At 43.7% G+C, this 13,014-nt stretch overlaps 1 protein-coding gene across 8 annotated transcripts in view; it reads right to left on the bottom strand.

The window, feature by feature from the left end:
* Positions 1-13,014, bottom strand: part of GABPA (GA binding protein transcription factor subunit alpha) — a 284,030-nt gene that overhangs the window by 231,212 nt on the left and 39,804 nt on the right. For all 8 annotated transcript variants that reach the window (XM_085623071.1, XM_085623067.1, XM_085623072.1 and 5 more), the window contains one exon: positions 7,401-7,497. In XM_085623071.1, the coding sequence (XP_085479197.1) occupies positions 7,401-7,477 (77 nt within the window). In that variant the 5' untranslated portion in view covers positions 7,478-7,497. The remainder of the gene's footprint in view (positions 1-7,400; positions 7,498-13,014) is intronic.

The following is a 13,014-nucleotide window of genomic DNA, read 5'->3' as shown; positions in this document are numbered from 1 at the left end:
CAGAACCCTTCTCCCAGGCTTATCCGACGAAGAACCTCATCCATAAACACCCACAACACTGTGTCAAACACTTTAGTGAAGTCTATTAGCAGGAGGGCTAGCATACCATTCAGGTCTGACACCCAGGACAGCACCAAAGGGACTCCAATACAGTGGCGCGTACTGGGGCCCGACATAAATCCACACTGATCCGGGTGGACCAGGTGAGGCAAGGCCCTGGTCAGCAGCGCGGCCAATACTTTGGCAAATACCTTAATATCAGTGTTAATCAGCTAAATTGGTAGCTAGGAGGAGCACTTATTCTTAGGAAGACCGTCTTGGATAGAACCACGATCGTACCGCAATCGACGTCTGATGTGAAAGAAATGTTAAAAATTTTACCTCAAAGGTGTCTGCAAAGACTACTGAACTGATTTAAAACTAATATATTCAGTATTAGGGAGATCTTTGCCAACAATATATCAAGGTCACCTTCTAAACCCTATATTTGACCACCATTTCCATTCTCCTTGAAGATACAATATGTTGTAGTGCAACCTGGATGAAAATGTACTTAAGTATGTTCACTATTTTTGTTCACTGTAAGGAACTTATCACAACAACCTGCAGGTGGCGCTATCACACAAGAAATGCACAAATCTCTAACCTCTGAGAGACTGGAAACAATATGCAGTACATTTTTCATGAAACAATTCTCTAGTCTGACAACAGTGGGTAAATATGTTAAGCAGAAAAAAGGCTCTCTTAACCCCTGAATGCAGAGGACAAGATGATCAGGTCTTTCACACTACCTCCCATGTGAAGATGATGCGAATGTCACATCCCCAAGGAGCGGCTGGGGAAACCCAAGTCTTCCCCCATTTAACTAAAGGACTTTGGTCCACCAAACCAATCAATAAAAGTCATTAAGAAGTGAGGCCCACCTCCAGTGGGATCACAACCCCTCCCAATTTCATCAATGGTATCATTTTTCTTGAGAGAAGGACCTCAGCATTGGTTCCGCAAGCAGGAATCGACCAACAGGCCAACATAGGGGTCGACCTCTATAGGGGTAATCACATTTTTTAAAAATCCTACATTTGAGGGAAGGGCAATCTCCCCTACATCCACCTAACCCCACCTACCAGGAAGGGGAATGAAATATGGTTACTGTAATTGCATTTCAGTGAGAGTGTGAGTCTCTGTTACAAGTTAAAGTAATTTCTGATTTCGGCTAGACATCGCTTGAACTGTCTTGATGAGACATGTTTACAATCAGTGGGCTTCACCCCTCTCCTAGGCTTACCATTTGTTCGCTCCATTGTCACGCTCAAATCCTTTGCTCTCATTTGTCCATGGCATGCATACGCCATGCCTCTTCTTCTGTTTATCCCTCATCCAGAGCATGGACCAAGTTCTTTTTTGCATCCCATTCTCCCGTTTAAGGAGCTACTTTTTTTTATCCGTTTGAGAAATCCACACGAGTGCTTGTGTTTTCAGTCGCTACGTCGCACCTTTACATTCCCTCCACACCAGACACTATGGTAGTTTGCATAAATGTCTGCCTTCAAGTGCTCATATGTAAGACTTGACGACCTCAGGGTCAGCAAATTAAACGGATGGCCGCCATCACCCCGGCCACCATCACTGATGCAGAACGAGTTTCCAATGACACAGGTGACATCCCTTACAGTTTACTAAATCGCTTTATTTCTATGTCCTCTATGCTTTACCAATGTTAGCTTGCGCAGGTTTCACTTGTTCCCATCCTTGCTTGTTTTGCTTGCCCCATCCAACATAGTTTGTTGCTTGTCCAGCCCTTTCTCCCGTTTTGTGTTGTTTACTTGCCCATTTGCGTCTTTTTGTTTGCATTCCCTTTCTAGGTTAATTGCTGCTTGTTCCGCCGTACTAATTTGCCAGCGCTTTAATCTGAGACTGCAACAATGGATTTCAAGTTGAGTAGAGAACTAAAGGAGCCAATAACAATACTATTGCACGGTGGGTGCATTTAGAGTTATTTTGTATAAAATGTCTTTATACGTCAAACTGTCCAACGAGAGGGTCTCCAATTTACTAACAGAAGCTCCTCCCCTCGCCGCCCCCCAAAAAATGTTTTTAACACATACACATTTGACAAAGAATAAGCAGTATTCAAAGCAGAAAATTCTATGTGACAATTGAAGAAGCACTTTTTCAAACAGTGACTGCGTCTCCAAGTTTAGCGCACTGAAGTTGGAATAACGTAGTAACTGCTTGTTGGAGGGAGGGCCACCGGGTAGTCGGGGAGACTATTCCGGGCACCTTCCTACCGCAAAGGTATAGCCGAGCGCCGCTGAGAAGCCCCCTCGGGGAGGTCCTTCTCCTATGATCGTACTAGGCCCAGTAACACCACCACACAGGACTCAATAGCAGTTGCAAGATTGGATTCTTTATCGGCAGTAATACGGGCAATATTTACAGAGGGATTGAGGGATCCTATCAGAGTCTCAATGTTCGTTTAAGAGGATAGGGTAGCGGGACAGTCTTAGTACCAACCAGGTACGGGAGGGCTCGGTGCCAGACCTTGGATGCTGGTCTCAGAGCGGCTCGGACGGGGAGAGCCGCGACGGCGTCTGCAGGGCTCGGATGGTAGTTCCGCTTAGGTCGAGCCGCGACACGGTCAGCAGGGCTCTGGTGGTAGGTCCGCTTCGGTTGAGCCGCGACGAGGTCAGCTGAGCTCAGTTGGTAAGGTTCAACAAGGTCGGGCCGCGACAGCGTCAGCAGGGCCCCAAAGGTTCGTGAAGGTCTTTAAGCACGGTGGAGCCGCGACGTCGTCAGCAGGGCTCAAGTGGTGGTTCCGGGTGAGTCTTCTTCCGTAGGGTCAGCCGCGATCCGATCAGCAGGGCTCTTGACTCCAGGATACAACTACTGCCCTGTTGTCGGGTCGCCCCAGATATAGGACGGGAGCCCTTTGATGTCCGGACCCTTGCGCCCGGAGGGGGCGGAGAGGCCGGGTAGGGAGCGGCCAGACGCCCAGCAGGAGAGGCGCCAGGCCCCAGAGAGCTGTGGGGCGGTCACACCCAGGTGTGGAGAGACGGTTGGGGGTCCCATCGATACTGCCCTCCGCCGGGAGTGGGAAGGGCTCACGTGGTATCCCCGGGCCAGGGGTTGGCGTCTCGATGTCGGGCCTCGCTGGGGCCGAGGCCGGGTAGAGCAGGGTCATACAGATGGTCACGTGGAGTGGCGTGCAATCCAAGATGGAGGAGTCCCGATGTGCATGGGACCTCGTGCGACTTAGCGCGGGGAAACAGGACCACGCCACGAGGCCGGCTCCCACACTGCTCAATTAACAGCATAGTCTCTATTCAATCTTTGAAAAAATACCATAACTCAGTTTGGGCTAGGAGCTCAGTGTACTAAACAAGATACGCCAACATTGTAACTGGGGAAGAAGGTTCAAGTCTCGGTGTCGGCTCAATATCCTTCGATTCTGGGCGCTTAATCGCCCCGTGCCTAAAAACACCACAAAAATGAGTGTCCCTGTGTCAATTAAAAAGCGCCTTCAATATTTCGGATCGAGTTCAGACTACAGAAAAACTGCAGAAAAGAAGTGAAAAAAATAATAATAATAATTAGCATAAGAAAATTTAGTGGCTGATTTGTACAAAGAGAAACTAGAAAGAATGTATAAATCACGGCTTACCCGTGTAAATTGTCTGATCTGAGCCAAATATTTTAGTTCACCAAATCTCCCTTTTTTCATTATCGCATAAGAAAGAACTTTCAAATATGGGAGTTCAGAATCCCAGTTGTATAAAAAAAAAAAACAACAATGCATTTCTTTTAGTAGACTAGAATTCCACCAACATCTTGTAGTCTGGGGCTAAGGGAGTTGGGTGTCACCTCTCCAAAAATAGACGGAAGACTTCACACTCCCCACCCTGAGTTATCCCTTGCTTCTCTCCTGCATAGTTGCTGTTGCCTGTTCGTACCCTTGCTCTCAGTTCAGTTGCTTCTGCTGTTGTGCACACTCTCTATTTTGTTTTTTTTTTGCAATACCATGCTGTTTTCTTTACACTGGCTAGGCTTCCGGTGCAAACGTTTAGAGCTTTATTCACTTTTTATCCCTCTCGCGCTATGTACTTTAGATAGAATTCTGTGCTCAACTCATACCTCACTATTTTCTGTGTAGCTGGCGCTATATTATAGTCATCACTGTCCCATTCGTTATGTATGAACAACTACAGCCAGCGCAGGTAGTCATCGTCCGTTTCCATTTGATGGTTTGCTTCAGATCTTTGTTTGGCCACGTGATATGGGCTGGGAGGAGAATCTTGAGTGGTCACTTGGTGGGGGGGGGGGGAGCACTGCAGCTACAAGCAATGAATACTAAGTGCTGGCAGGAGGAGGGTCAGAGGTGCTCAACTACAAATGCGCAGGATGTGATCAGCACATCCGAATCAACACCATACAATTACATGATACAGAACTCAAATCCACACAATTCCATTCCACACCACAATTCCAAATCAAAACATAATTGCAATAGACACCACATACATCCTATCCACACCACAAATTTCCACATCATGCCACATAATTCAACACCACACCACATAAATCGACTCTAAGCCACAACACACACAATACCACTCCACATACTTCCACTGCTCTCAATAACACATTAGTATCCACATAATTCCACTGCACACCATGCCATATAATTCCACTACACAACTCTACTCAACGCCACACAGTTCCAAGCTACACAATTCCACACCACATAACTGCCAGTTGTTGCGTCCTTGTATTTTTAGTGCATTGTCGCCAGTACACTGTATATTTAAATTAAATATTTGTTTTATAACACTCACTTCAAAAAAACAGAACAGGTTTTGTAAACACTGGAAAAATACAGGATTTGCCTATTTTTGGGGTTAATCAGCTGAAAATGAACTGTTAAGCACAGATTTCAAATTGTTTGAAAAACACTGAGAAAACACCACTGAAATCCACAAAAAATAAACACTGAAAACAAGAGAGCCTAAGCATACCTCACTCTGTGGCCGAGGGTCTACTTTCATACACACACAACAAATAGCCCAGAGAATGAAGCAACACACAACAATGAGGTAGAGAATTGTAATGAGTAGACCATTAGTGGAATTTTGGATGTACATGTAGCATGTCAATTAGGAATATTACACCCATTATCGTTCTCACATTTCTCCCCACTACAACTATTCCAACAGGCACATATGTGCTTTCTCTATGGGAGAGGAAGGGTTTGGCACTGTACCCAAATCTAGTCAGTAGTGACTTCACATACGGTCTGACTGGAGTTTTTGAGCCCAGGTTTACCCAGGGAAACCTACCAAACTCAGACATTTATGAAAAGTACACACCCGGGGAGTCCAAAGGGGTGGGAGGTGAACCCAAACATTCCTGAAAAGTAGTCAAACCAAGCTCGTACCCAGACTGCACGCAAAGGGCAATCTTTGGCTAAAATCATGGCTTTTCCTCACATTTCTGTAAGAGACAATTTCATAATCTGCATGGGATCTGCAACACTCCTACCGCCCAGCATTTCCACACTTCTCCCGATTAAAATCGAATCCCACATGTACGAATGTGTTCAGAGTTACTTAAAGTATCAAAGCTTTCAAAATGTGTTTATGTAAAGATAATGTGCACCAGAAGCATAAACCACATCACTTTGGCCTTTAGCAATAAACAGGCAAACACCCCAACTATTAACAAGAATACAAGGACCCAAGTTAACAACGTCATGTTTTTTCACGGATTTGAAAAAGCGCCCATAATCAAAATAAAAATTGATAAGGATGTATCTTGTTGAATAACATTTGGCCCTATGGACATGAGCTTTGAGACTATGGCACTTCTTTCTCAGATGCAGTGGGAGTGGAATTAACAATCACTCATCTTGGGCAAGAGAACATTTGATGCAGACACCCTGGGTCTCATTTGATGACCTCCGGTGAACAAATACTTCTGTAGGGGTTGGTTTCCGATTGTTCTTTAATGCAGTCCTACATCATTAATTTTGTAGTTATAGGTAATTAGAGACATTCTGCAACAGACAACGATAGGCAGTAGCTACGCTAGAGGGTATCGCTCTAGGTAGTTTTGGGGCCTTAACCTGATCTGCACCTTGATCACCTATGGTGGTTTCCCAGAAGATGACAGTGTCTGTAAAAGGAGACTCTCACTCATTACCAACTGTACTTCCCTAAAAAGGAATAGGGTTTGAACATGACAAACTCAGCCACTGACCATCCACCTCCAAGAAACCAGAACAGGCTCTGGCATGTGACGGACACTTCACAGCCCACTAAAAAGGTGCTGCTATGTGCACTATACATGAGGTAACTTATAAAATCAAGAATAACACTAGCCTGAAACCCTCATGTCCTATCCAGGAATGCTATTTTTTGCTCCACCTGGAAGACTAGAGTGTGGACAATTAAGCCACTGGCCTATCCACACAGTGAAGTACAAAGCTACTTGAGGACCGAATATAAAACATTATGGGAGCAAGAGGAGTGCTATCTGGCATTTGAGCTTCTACCTTTCTTGAAAAATATAATAAAACCTTTCCGTTGCTCTGGGGAGTGGGACAGACCAGTTTCCCTGGGGAAGCTCACACACACACGGTATAACTAGACACAAGGAATAATAGATTTCTTGGATGAAAAAAGCAAATGGAATTCAGCACTGCTTCTGGTACAGAGAACTGACATGACAACCACCCCCTAACCTTTGCAACCTCAAACTTTCCCCTTATTTCACATTATCTTGGATAGAGATTGGCATTGTTCTCTATACTCTGCTACCTCTGGTTCCCCTGTGCCTCACCAAGTAGGCATGAAATAACCAATGAACATCAGGGGTTGTTTACTTTTTAACAAAATAAAATACGAAATGGAGTGGGAGGCCCTAAACTGCCTGGCACAAAACCTGCTTTCTCTCTTAGAGTCACCATCTGCATTTCACCTCCCCTGAAGCACATGAACATGCATTAAGGGGAAAGCACATACAGGAACGTGATGCTCCTAGCAACATAAGCGTTGTCTGGGGCATCAGGCAGTGTGATTCCGTTATTCTGGTACATTACATCTAATATAAACTCAACAAACTTTCTACATGGGTGTTCACTTGGTATCAGAGTGACACGTTGTAGCTTATGAAGGACAAAATATAACCAACTAAGAGTTGCACTTTAATGAAGATTCTCTGAATCGAGACCAGAGGTTTTAAGATGTTAGCTTCTTCCTGTCTACGTTAAAAAAGAAAATACACTCCACAGTACTAGTTTTTCCTTACTGTTTTTCTCTCAAAAATCCAATCACTATAAGATGTGGGCGACCTGCTAAACACAGTGTGTGCAACACAGACAAACCATAAAGTAACATACAGCATACCTTTCTTCTGTGCATTCTGATCTTTCAGTTCCATCAATCTCTATTTCTATCAGCTCCTCCGCCTCTCTTTTCGTCATGGTGAGAAACAGTTTGAGTCCTGTGTGCAAAGAAAGATCGGATTAGTCCCACTTCAAAACTGGTGTTCTACAAACAAAGTTCAGCGTGCTTTTGAAGATAAGTTTTGCCATCCCTCAGTGCATGAAATCAGGGTATGTATCAGCCATTATGTAAAAGTAAATAATGCGATGGATACAGACAAAGCAGACACTGCTTTTTAGGTCTCGCCTAGCGAAAGCAGCGCTGCTTCTCGCTATTGCGAGTACCTTTTGTAATCAATTCTGCGGAGGGCTTGCATGCATGCGTCTGCATGGACAAACATGGCTGCTCTCGCCATGTGTCCATAGCAGACAGCATGCGCGTGCCCATCGGACTGTGGACAGCCAGACGCCATCTTGCGATGCTTTCATTGTCATAGCAACGAAAAAGCGATCACTTTCACTGCCGCTTGTTAATTTGGTGACAGCATGTTCCTCTGTCCTCTTGTTTTTAAAAGCATACCGAAAAACCGATATGTTTGTAGTAATGCACACACTTCTCAGGGCTGCCTGCTTTGTAACGCCATGTTCCTGTCCTTGGAGTAAGTAACATTTACTCCCATAAAATTGGATATGTGAGCAAGGTTTTTTTATCGGTATAAATTCATGCTTAGCAGTATCCAGCTTTGAATGTGTGCTCGTAAATCGAGATTGAAATTGCTTTGCTCCAACTGCATTTAGGTGTGGAAATTCCTTTTGAATTAAAACATTTGTATTTACCCGTTGCCCACAAGACTTTGCGGTGAAAGTTAGTCAGCCTCCCCCCTCCCCAAGTCCCTCTATGCTTCTGCAACTGGAACTTAGACGGGCGGGGGAGGCAGCATTGGTGCAATAACAGGCCCTAACCCCCCCTGACCCCCCCCCCCTTTCTCGGGTAACAATTCCTGTGAACTAAACAATGGGTGATCTGTCAGGAATGGGAGTAAGGGGGTACTTGGTGGGGCTAACAGGTCTTTGCGAAAACCCTTCACAGCCTTCCTATCTGCCTTTTTATAGTATTATTGAATTACATCATTTATATAGCGCCTCCCTATCACAGGTGTGGGCCGCTAGCACTGTGCGTTTCCTGTTATCAACACCGCCTTAAATGCCTGGTCGGTAATCGAGTGTGTCCTCAGAGTGACGTATGTGGGAAGTGTTGGGTGTCATGCATGAGGGTAAGGGAGCTGCTACAGTCTTGTGGCAGCAGACACTGTGCTGCTCTTGGGCATGTCTGCGGTGCAGAAGAGTGCAGTGCTGATAGGGACACGCTTGTTGATGCAGTGTTTCTTAAGTTGGAAACGCTGTATGTCTCATACCGGTGATTGGCTTATTAGTGGGGCCCACAGTGGTGTGAGGGAGGGCACTGAATCAATGGAAGAGGGTGACGAGGGTCAGACAAGCAGCGCAGAGAACTGTATTGTTCTGTAGCATTCCAAACCCAGGCCATTATGCAGATTTATAAATAATCCATGTTTGGAGAAAGTAGCAGAATTTTGCCATCTGAACGCTGACGGATCAACTGCTTTCTGATCAGTTGCGGGTTAAATACTAATGGGGTAACCCCGTGTCCCTCAGAACCTGGGTATATTTAAATAAACAAGCAATGGTTCTGTCGGGTAGAAGGTCGGTTACTTAGTGACACACTGAATGTTCTGAATACAATTGGATAGCAACCTATTTAAACGCCTGTGGAGTAAAACATGATTTCAGCAACGAAATGAGACAGAGTTCTCGATGTTTTGTACTGTTTTTTTATCAGAATTAATTCATAGATAATTACAGTAGTCAAAGGCTGTCAGTGTGAATATTTACACGAAAGAGTGATCATGTGACATGGGTGCTCAGTGCTCAAAAGGTGGACAATATGTACAGAGTGGTTGAGATTTTTATATATAATAGCACCAATGACTCTTTGCACTGAAAATATCCTTTTGTTATGTTTAGAGTCTTGGTAACCCTGGGCCTTGAGTAATAGTCGTAGAAAAAAGTGTCACCTGTCACTTGGAAGAAGAAGGCTTGCTTTGAAAAACAAGTATTATCGAAGCCAGTAGGTCTCGCCTTTGAGAATTGTTGGCTTTGTCAATGTTTGTTAGCCACGATGTAAAGCATCCCCAACACTGAGCTGCATCATTAAATAAGACGGGGGGAAAAAAACACCAATGACGCCAGGCATCGGTCTTATTTTGTAGGCGTGTGACATAACATAACGTATTTGTAAAGCGCACGCCCGCGCACCATTACGTCTGTTACTCTTTCAAGGGCACTGGCAGCTTGTTCACTCTTTTGTGGCCCGTACAAGCCCCTTCTAGCTTAATTCACTAATCTAGCTACTCCTGTCTACCAGTGGCACGTAAAGTATCTGTAGATGTCGTAGCACCTAGGATAATGTGCTGCATGGCTAAATACTTCCAAGGTCCCAAAGGCAAGACCTATTGCCTATGCCAATACTTTTTTTATTCACTGGGTTATTTTCAAATCACTGGCTGCATCCATTAATTCTAGGAACAGAGGAATGGGACACTTTTGGATTTCCTGCAAATGGACCAGCCAACAAGTACCTTGCTTCAGCGTTGGGGCATTAATAAGGTCTCTACAGTCAAACATCACATATTTGTAACAATTTATTAACAGTTGTTAATGGATTAATTCATTTTTCTACTACGTATTTGATGCCATCAACAGCTTCAGCACCAAAGCAGTTTCTTGAAGCAGACAACAAATGCTTCATATTAACCACTTAATGGTATTCACTTAATCGACCATGGAAAGTAGGAGGACTGGACAGATGCCCCTGAAACTCATTGAACATAAGTGTGCTTTGATATAACACTACAGAAATATACTAAGTTAGGACGAATGGTCCTGTACAGCGTGGACATCTCAGAGGTTGGAAGACCTATGTCAACAGCACTACATGTCCTAAGCAATGAGGATGCATAGATATATTGTGATCCAAATTGTCTGCTCAAACAGACCAGAATAAAATCTGCTCCCCATTACATCCAACCACTTTTGTGACAGTTTTAGCTTATCGCAAAATTAATCTTTGATCAAGAAGTTGAGATAGTCCGCCCAGTATAGTAGTAAGCAATTCAGAAATGCTAAGTTCTGTTATTAATGAGAAAGGGACATAATGACTATTGTCAGGATTGGCAAATTCACTGGATAAGTAAAGAGATATTGACTCGCTGCATTCTTCTCAAACAATCATTATTTCAAATGTTCATGCCAGAGATTTTCTGAGAAAGGAAGATTATGTCTTATAGAAAAGAAGCATGAAAGTCTTTGACAGCGTGTAGATAAGCCGAGGCTGAAAGGAGGGTAAATACCTGCTCGTGACACATTTTACTAGAACGGTATTGTGAACTACAAACTTAATGTTCACAGAGGCGATCCAATCATAGAAAACAAATGGCCACTCTGCCACCTCAGGCCTTATACATGTTCTAAATAATTTATTAATTGGCTGTTGGGAGGCTAATTTTTAATGCTGTGAAGAGGGAACCAAATTTAGTCCAAGTCACAGCACAATACAGGTACTGAATGGTTACTGCTCGCTTTATCTGTGAGGCTAGAAGACTCAAAAAAGCTAAGAGCCCTGTAGCAGGGGAAGTAACAATACAGAATGTTTTACAGCCTCGTTTTCTTATATTTCAACAGAATATTGTTGCAGGAGGGGTCTCTGCTCTCTCAATTCCTTCACATGTGATGGCTAGAGTTTACTTGCCCTATTACATAAGACTCAGAAAGGGCAATGACAATATACAGATTAACAACGAACCGGAGTGATTTTGTTTTGTGAAGTGAGAATTACCATTCGTTGTAGGTGTCTGGAGATTATTAGCTGCCATCACAATACTAATTACATTTCCCAATGTTTAAATTAACCAGTCACACCAGAGGCGAGACAATGCATACATTTTTTGTTTCATTTGAAATCATGCTATCTCAACAGAAATAGTAAGGAAGGAAGGAAACACACACTCTCTCTCCAAGGTAGATACTCACTATGATGGAGAGAGAAGGATACGCTGGCGAGGAAGGGGAGGATAGATCAGTTTTTCACAGCCGTACAGTGGCTGATTGTATATGCACGAAGCAATGTGGAGGGGGGAGCTACATGCAGCCGCTGTGTATTGGATACAAGATGTGACGGCTACGCCATCATGATAAACACATAAAACAAGGGTAGAGTGGAGGTGGAACCAGATCTGTAATTAAGGATCCTCCCTGCACCAGATTTGCTAATCCACAGGCATGTATGTCACTGCAGTCAGTCAGCTGCATAGGATAAGCTAGTGCAGGGGCTTTCAACGGTTTCTGTAAAAAAAGAGATATTTTTGTTCAATGAAAATCATTGTGCGCTACTATTATTAGTGGTGTAATAGTGACGACATCAGACACAATTACCTTAGTGGCCACAATGCAGGATTACATGAAGTGATCACCACAGTGCATCAGGAGGGTTGCCAGCAGTAATGTAAAAAAGGCTTGGTCTATCTATAATGTCTCCACCAAGGTAATACATAACATATACATGTATTAATTCAACCACACAAAGCCTCAAAATTAGAAGGTTGGCCTGCACACAGGAAAGCTACTTACAGGTAGCCGTAGAGCTACCAGTAGATGCCAGCTACTTGTTAGAGTAGCCTGAGCTAGTGTGTTTGGTAAGATACTTGAATAATGGACAACTTGTGTCAGATTGAGGCTCAAGTGTTCATCTGGTCTGCTGTTCCTTGGGCTCACCATAGTGGCTAAATGAGATGTCTGAGAGGACTTGTGTTAAAAGCTTCAACAAAAAAAACAAAAACAAAAAAAAAAAAGAAGATATATGGACATGTATGTTGCAGTTGCAAACAAATAGGGCATTTCAAGGTCTTGTTATCTGCATAAACAACATTGAGCGTCCAACTTGTGATCAACTGTAGGTGTTTCAATTCCAAGGTAGAGCACATACCACATCTGGACAAAAACATCCACATTTCTAGATGAACAAAGGCACCGATTCCCTGCACTGCTTTATAGGCAATGCAGTGGGCCTTGAAAGAAATTCTTCTTACAACTAGTGATAGGCTGAAATGGTCTCGTACCCCATTATTCATACAAATTGATGAATTCATTGAAGCGTATGAAGCAGTTTTTCAAGAGGGCCAAGGTGGAGGATGTTGGTGTAATCTGGGCTTTCGAAGCAAGGATAAGTGCTACCTGAAACCCAGGACTGAGATGGCCACCAGAGAATTTCTTTATGACTGCACGATATTGTTTCTAGCAGTCAAAACCCCCGGCCCCCCCGTCCCCCATTCCCATGATACTGCAGCATGGATTAACTCATTTCCAGCAACAAAGAAAGGCACCATGTAACAGTGTTCTTGCGCATTTTGAGGCACTTTATTTTACCTTCCCTACCTACGAAAATAGATACGTCGAATAGAGGATAACGCCATATCCTAGAGCCTCTATAATTGATATAGAGAGATAGAGAGTAAAAGAGTAAGGTTGGAAATAATGTTTTTATAACAAAAATAACGTTATTG

The sequence above is a fragment of the Triturus cristatus genome, chromosome 8 (assembly GCF_964204655.1).
Source record: "Triturus cristatus chromosome 8, aTriCri1.1, whole genome shotgun sequence".
In the NCBI taxonomy this organism is placed as follows: domain Eukaryota; kingdom Metazoa; phylum Chordata; class Amphibia; order Caudata; family Salamandridae; genus Triturus; species Triturus cristatus.
This window is presented reverse-complemented; position numbering and strand designations above follow the sequence as displayed.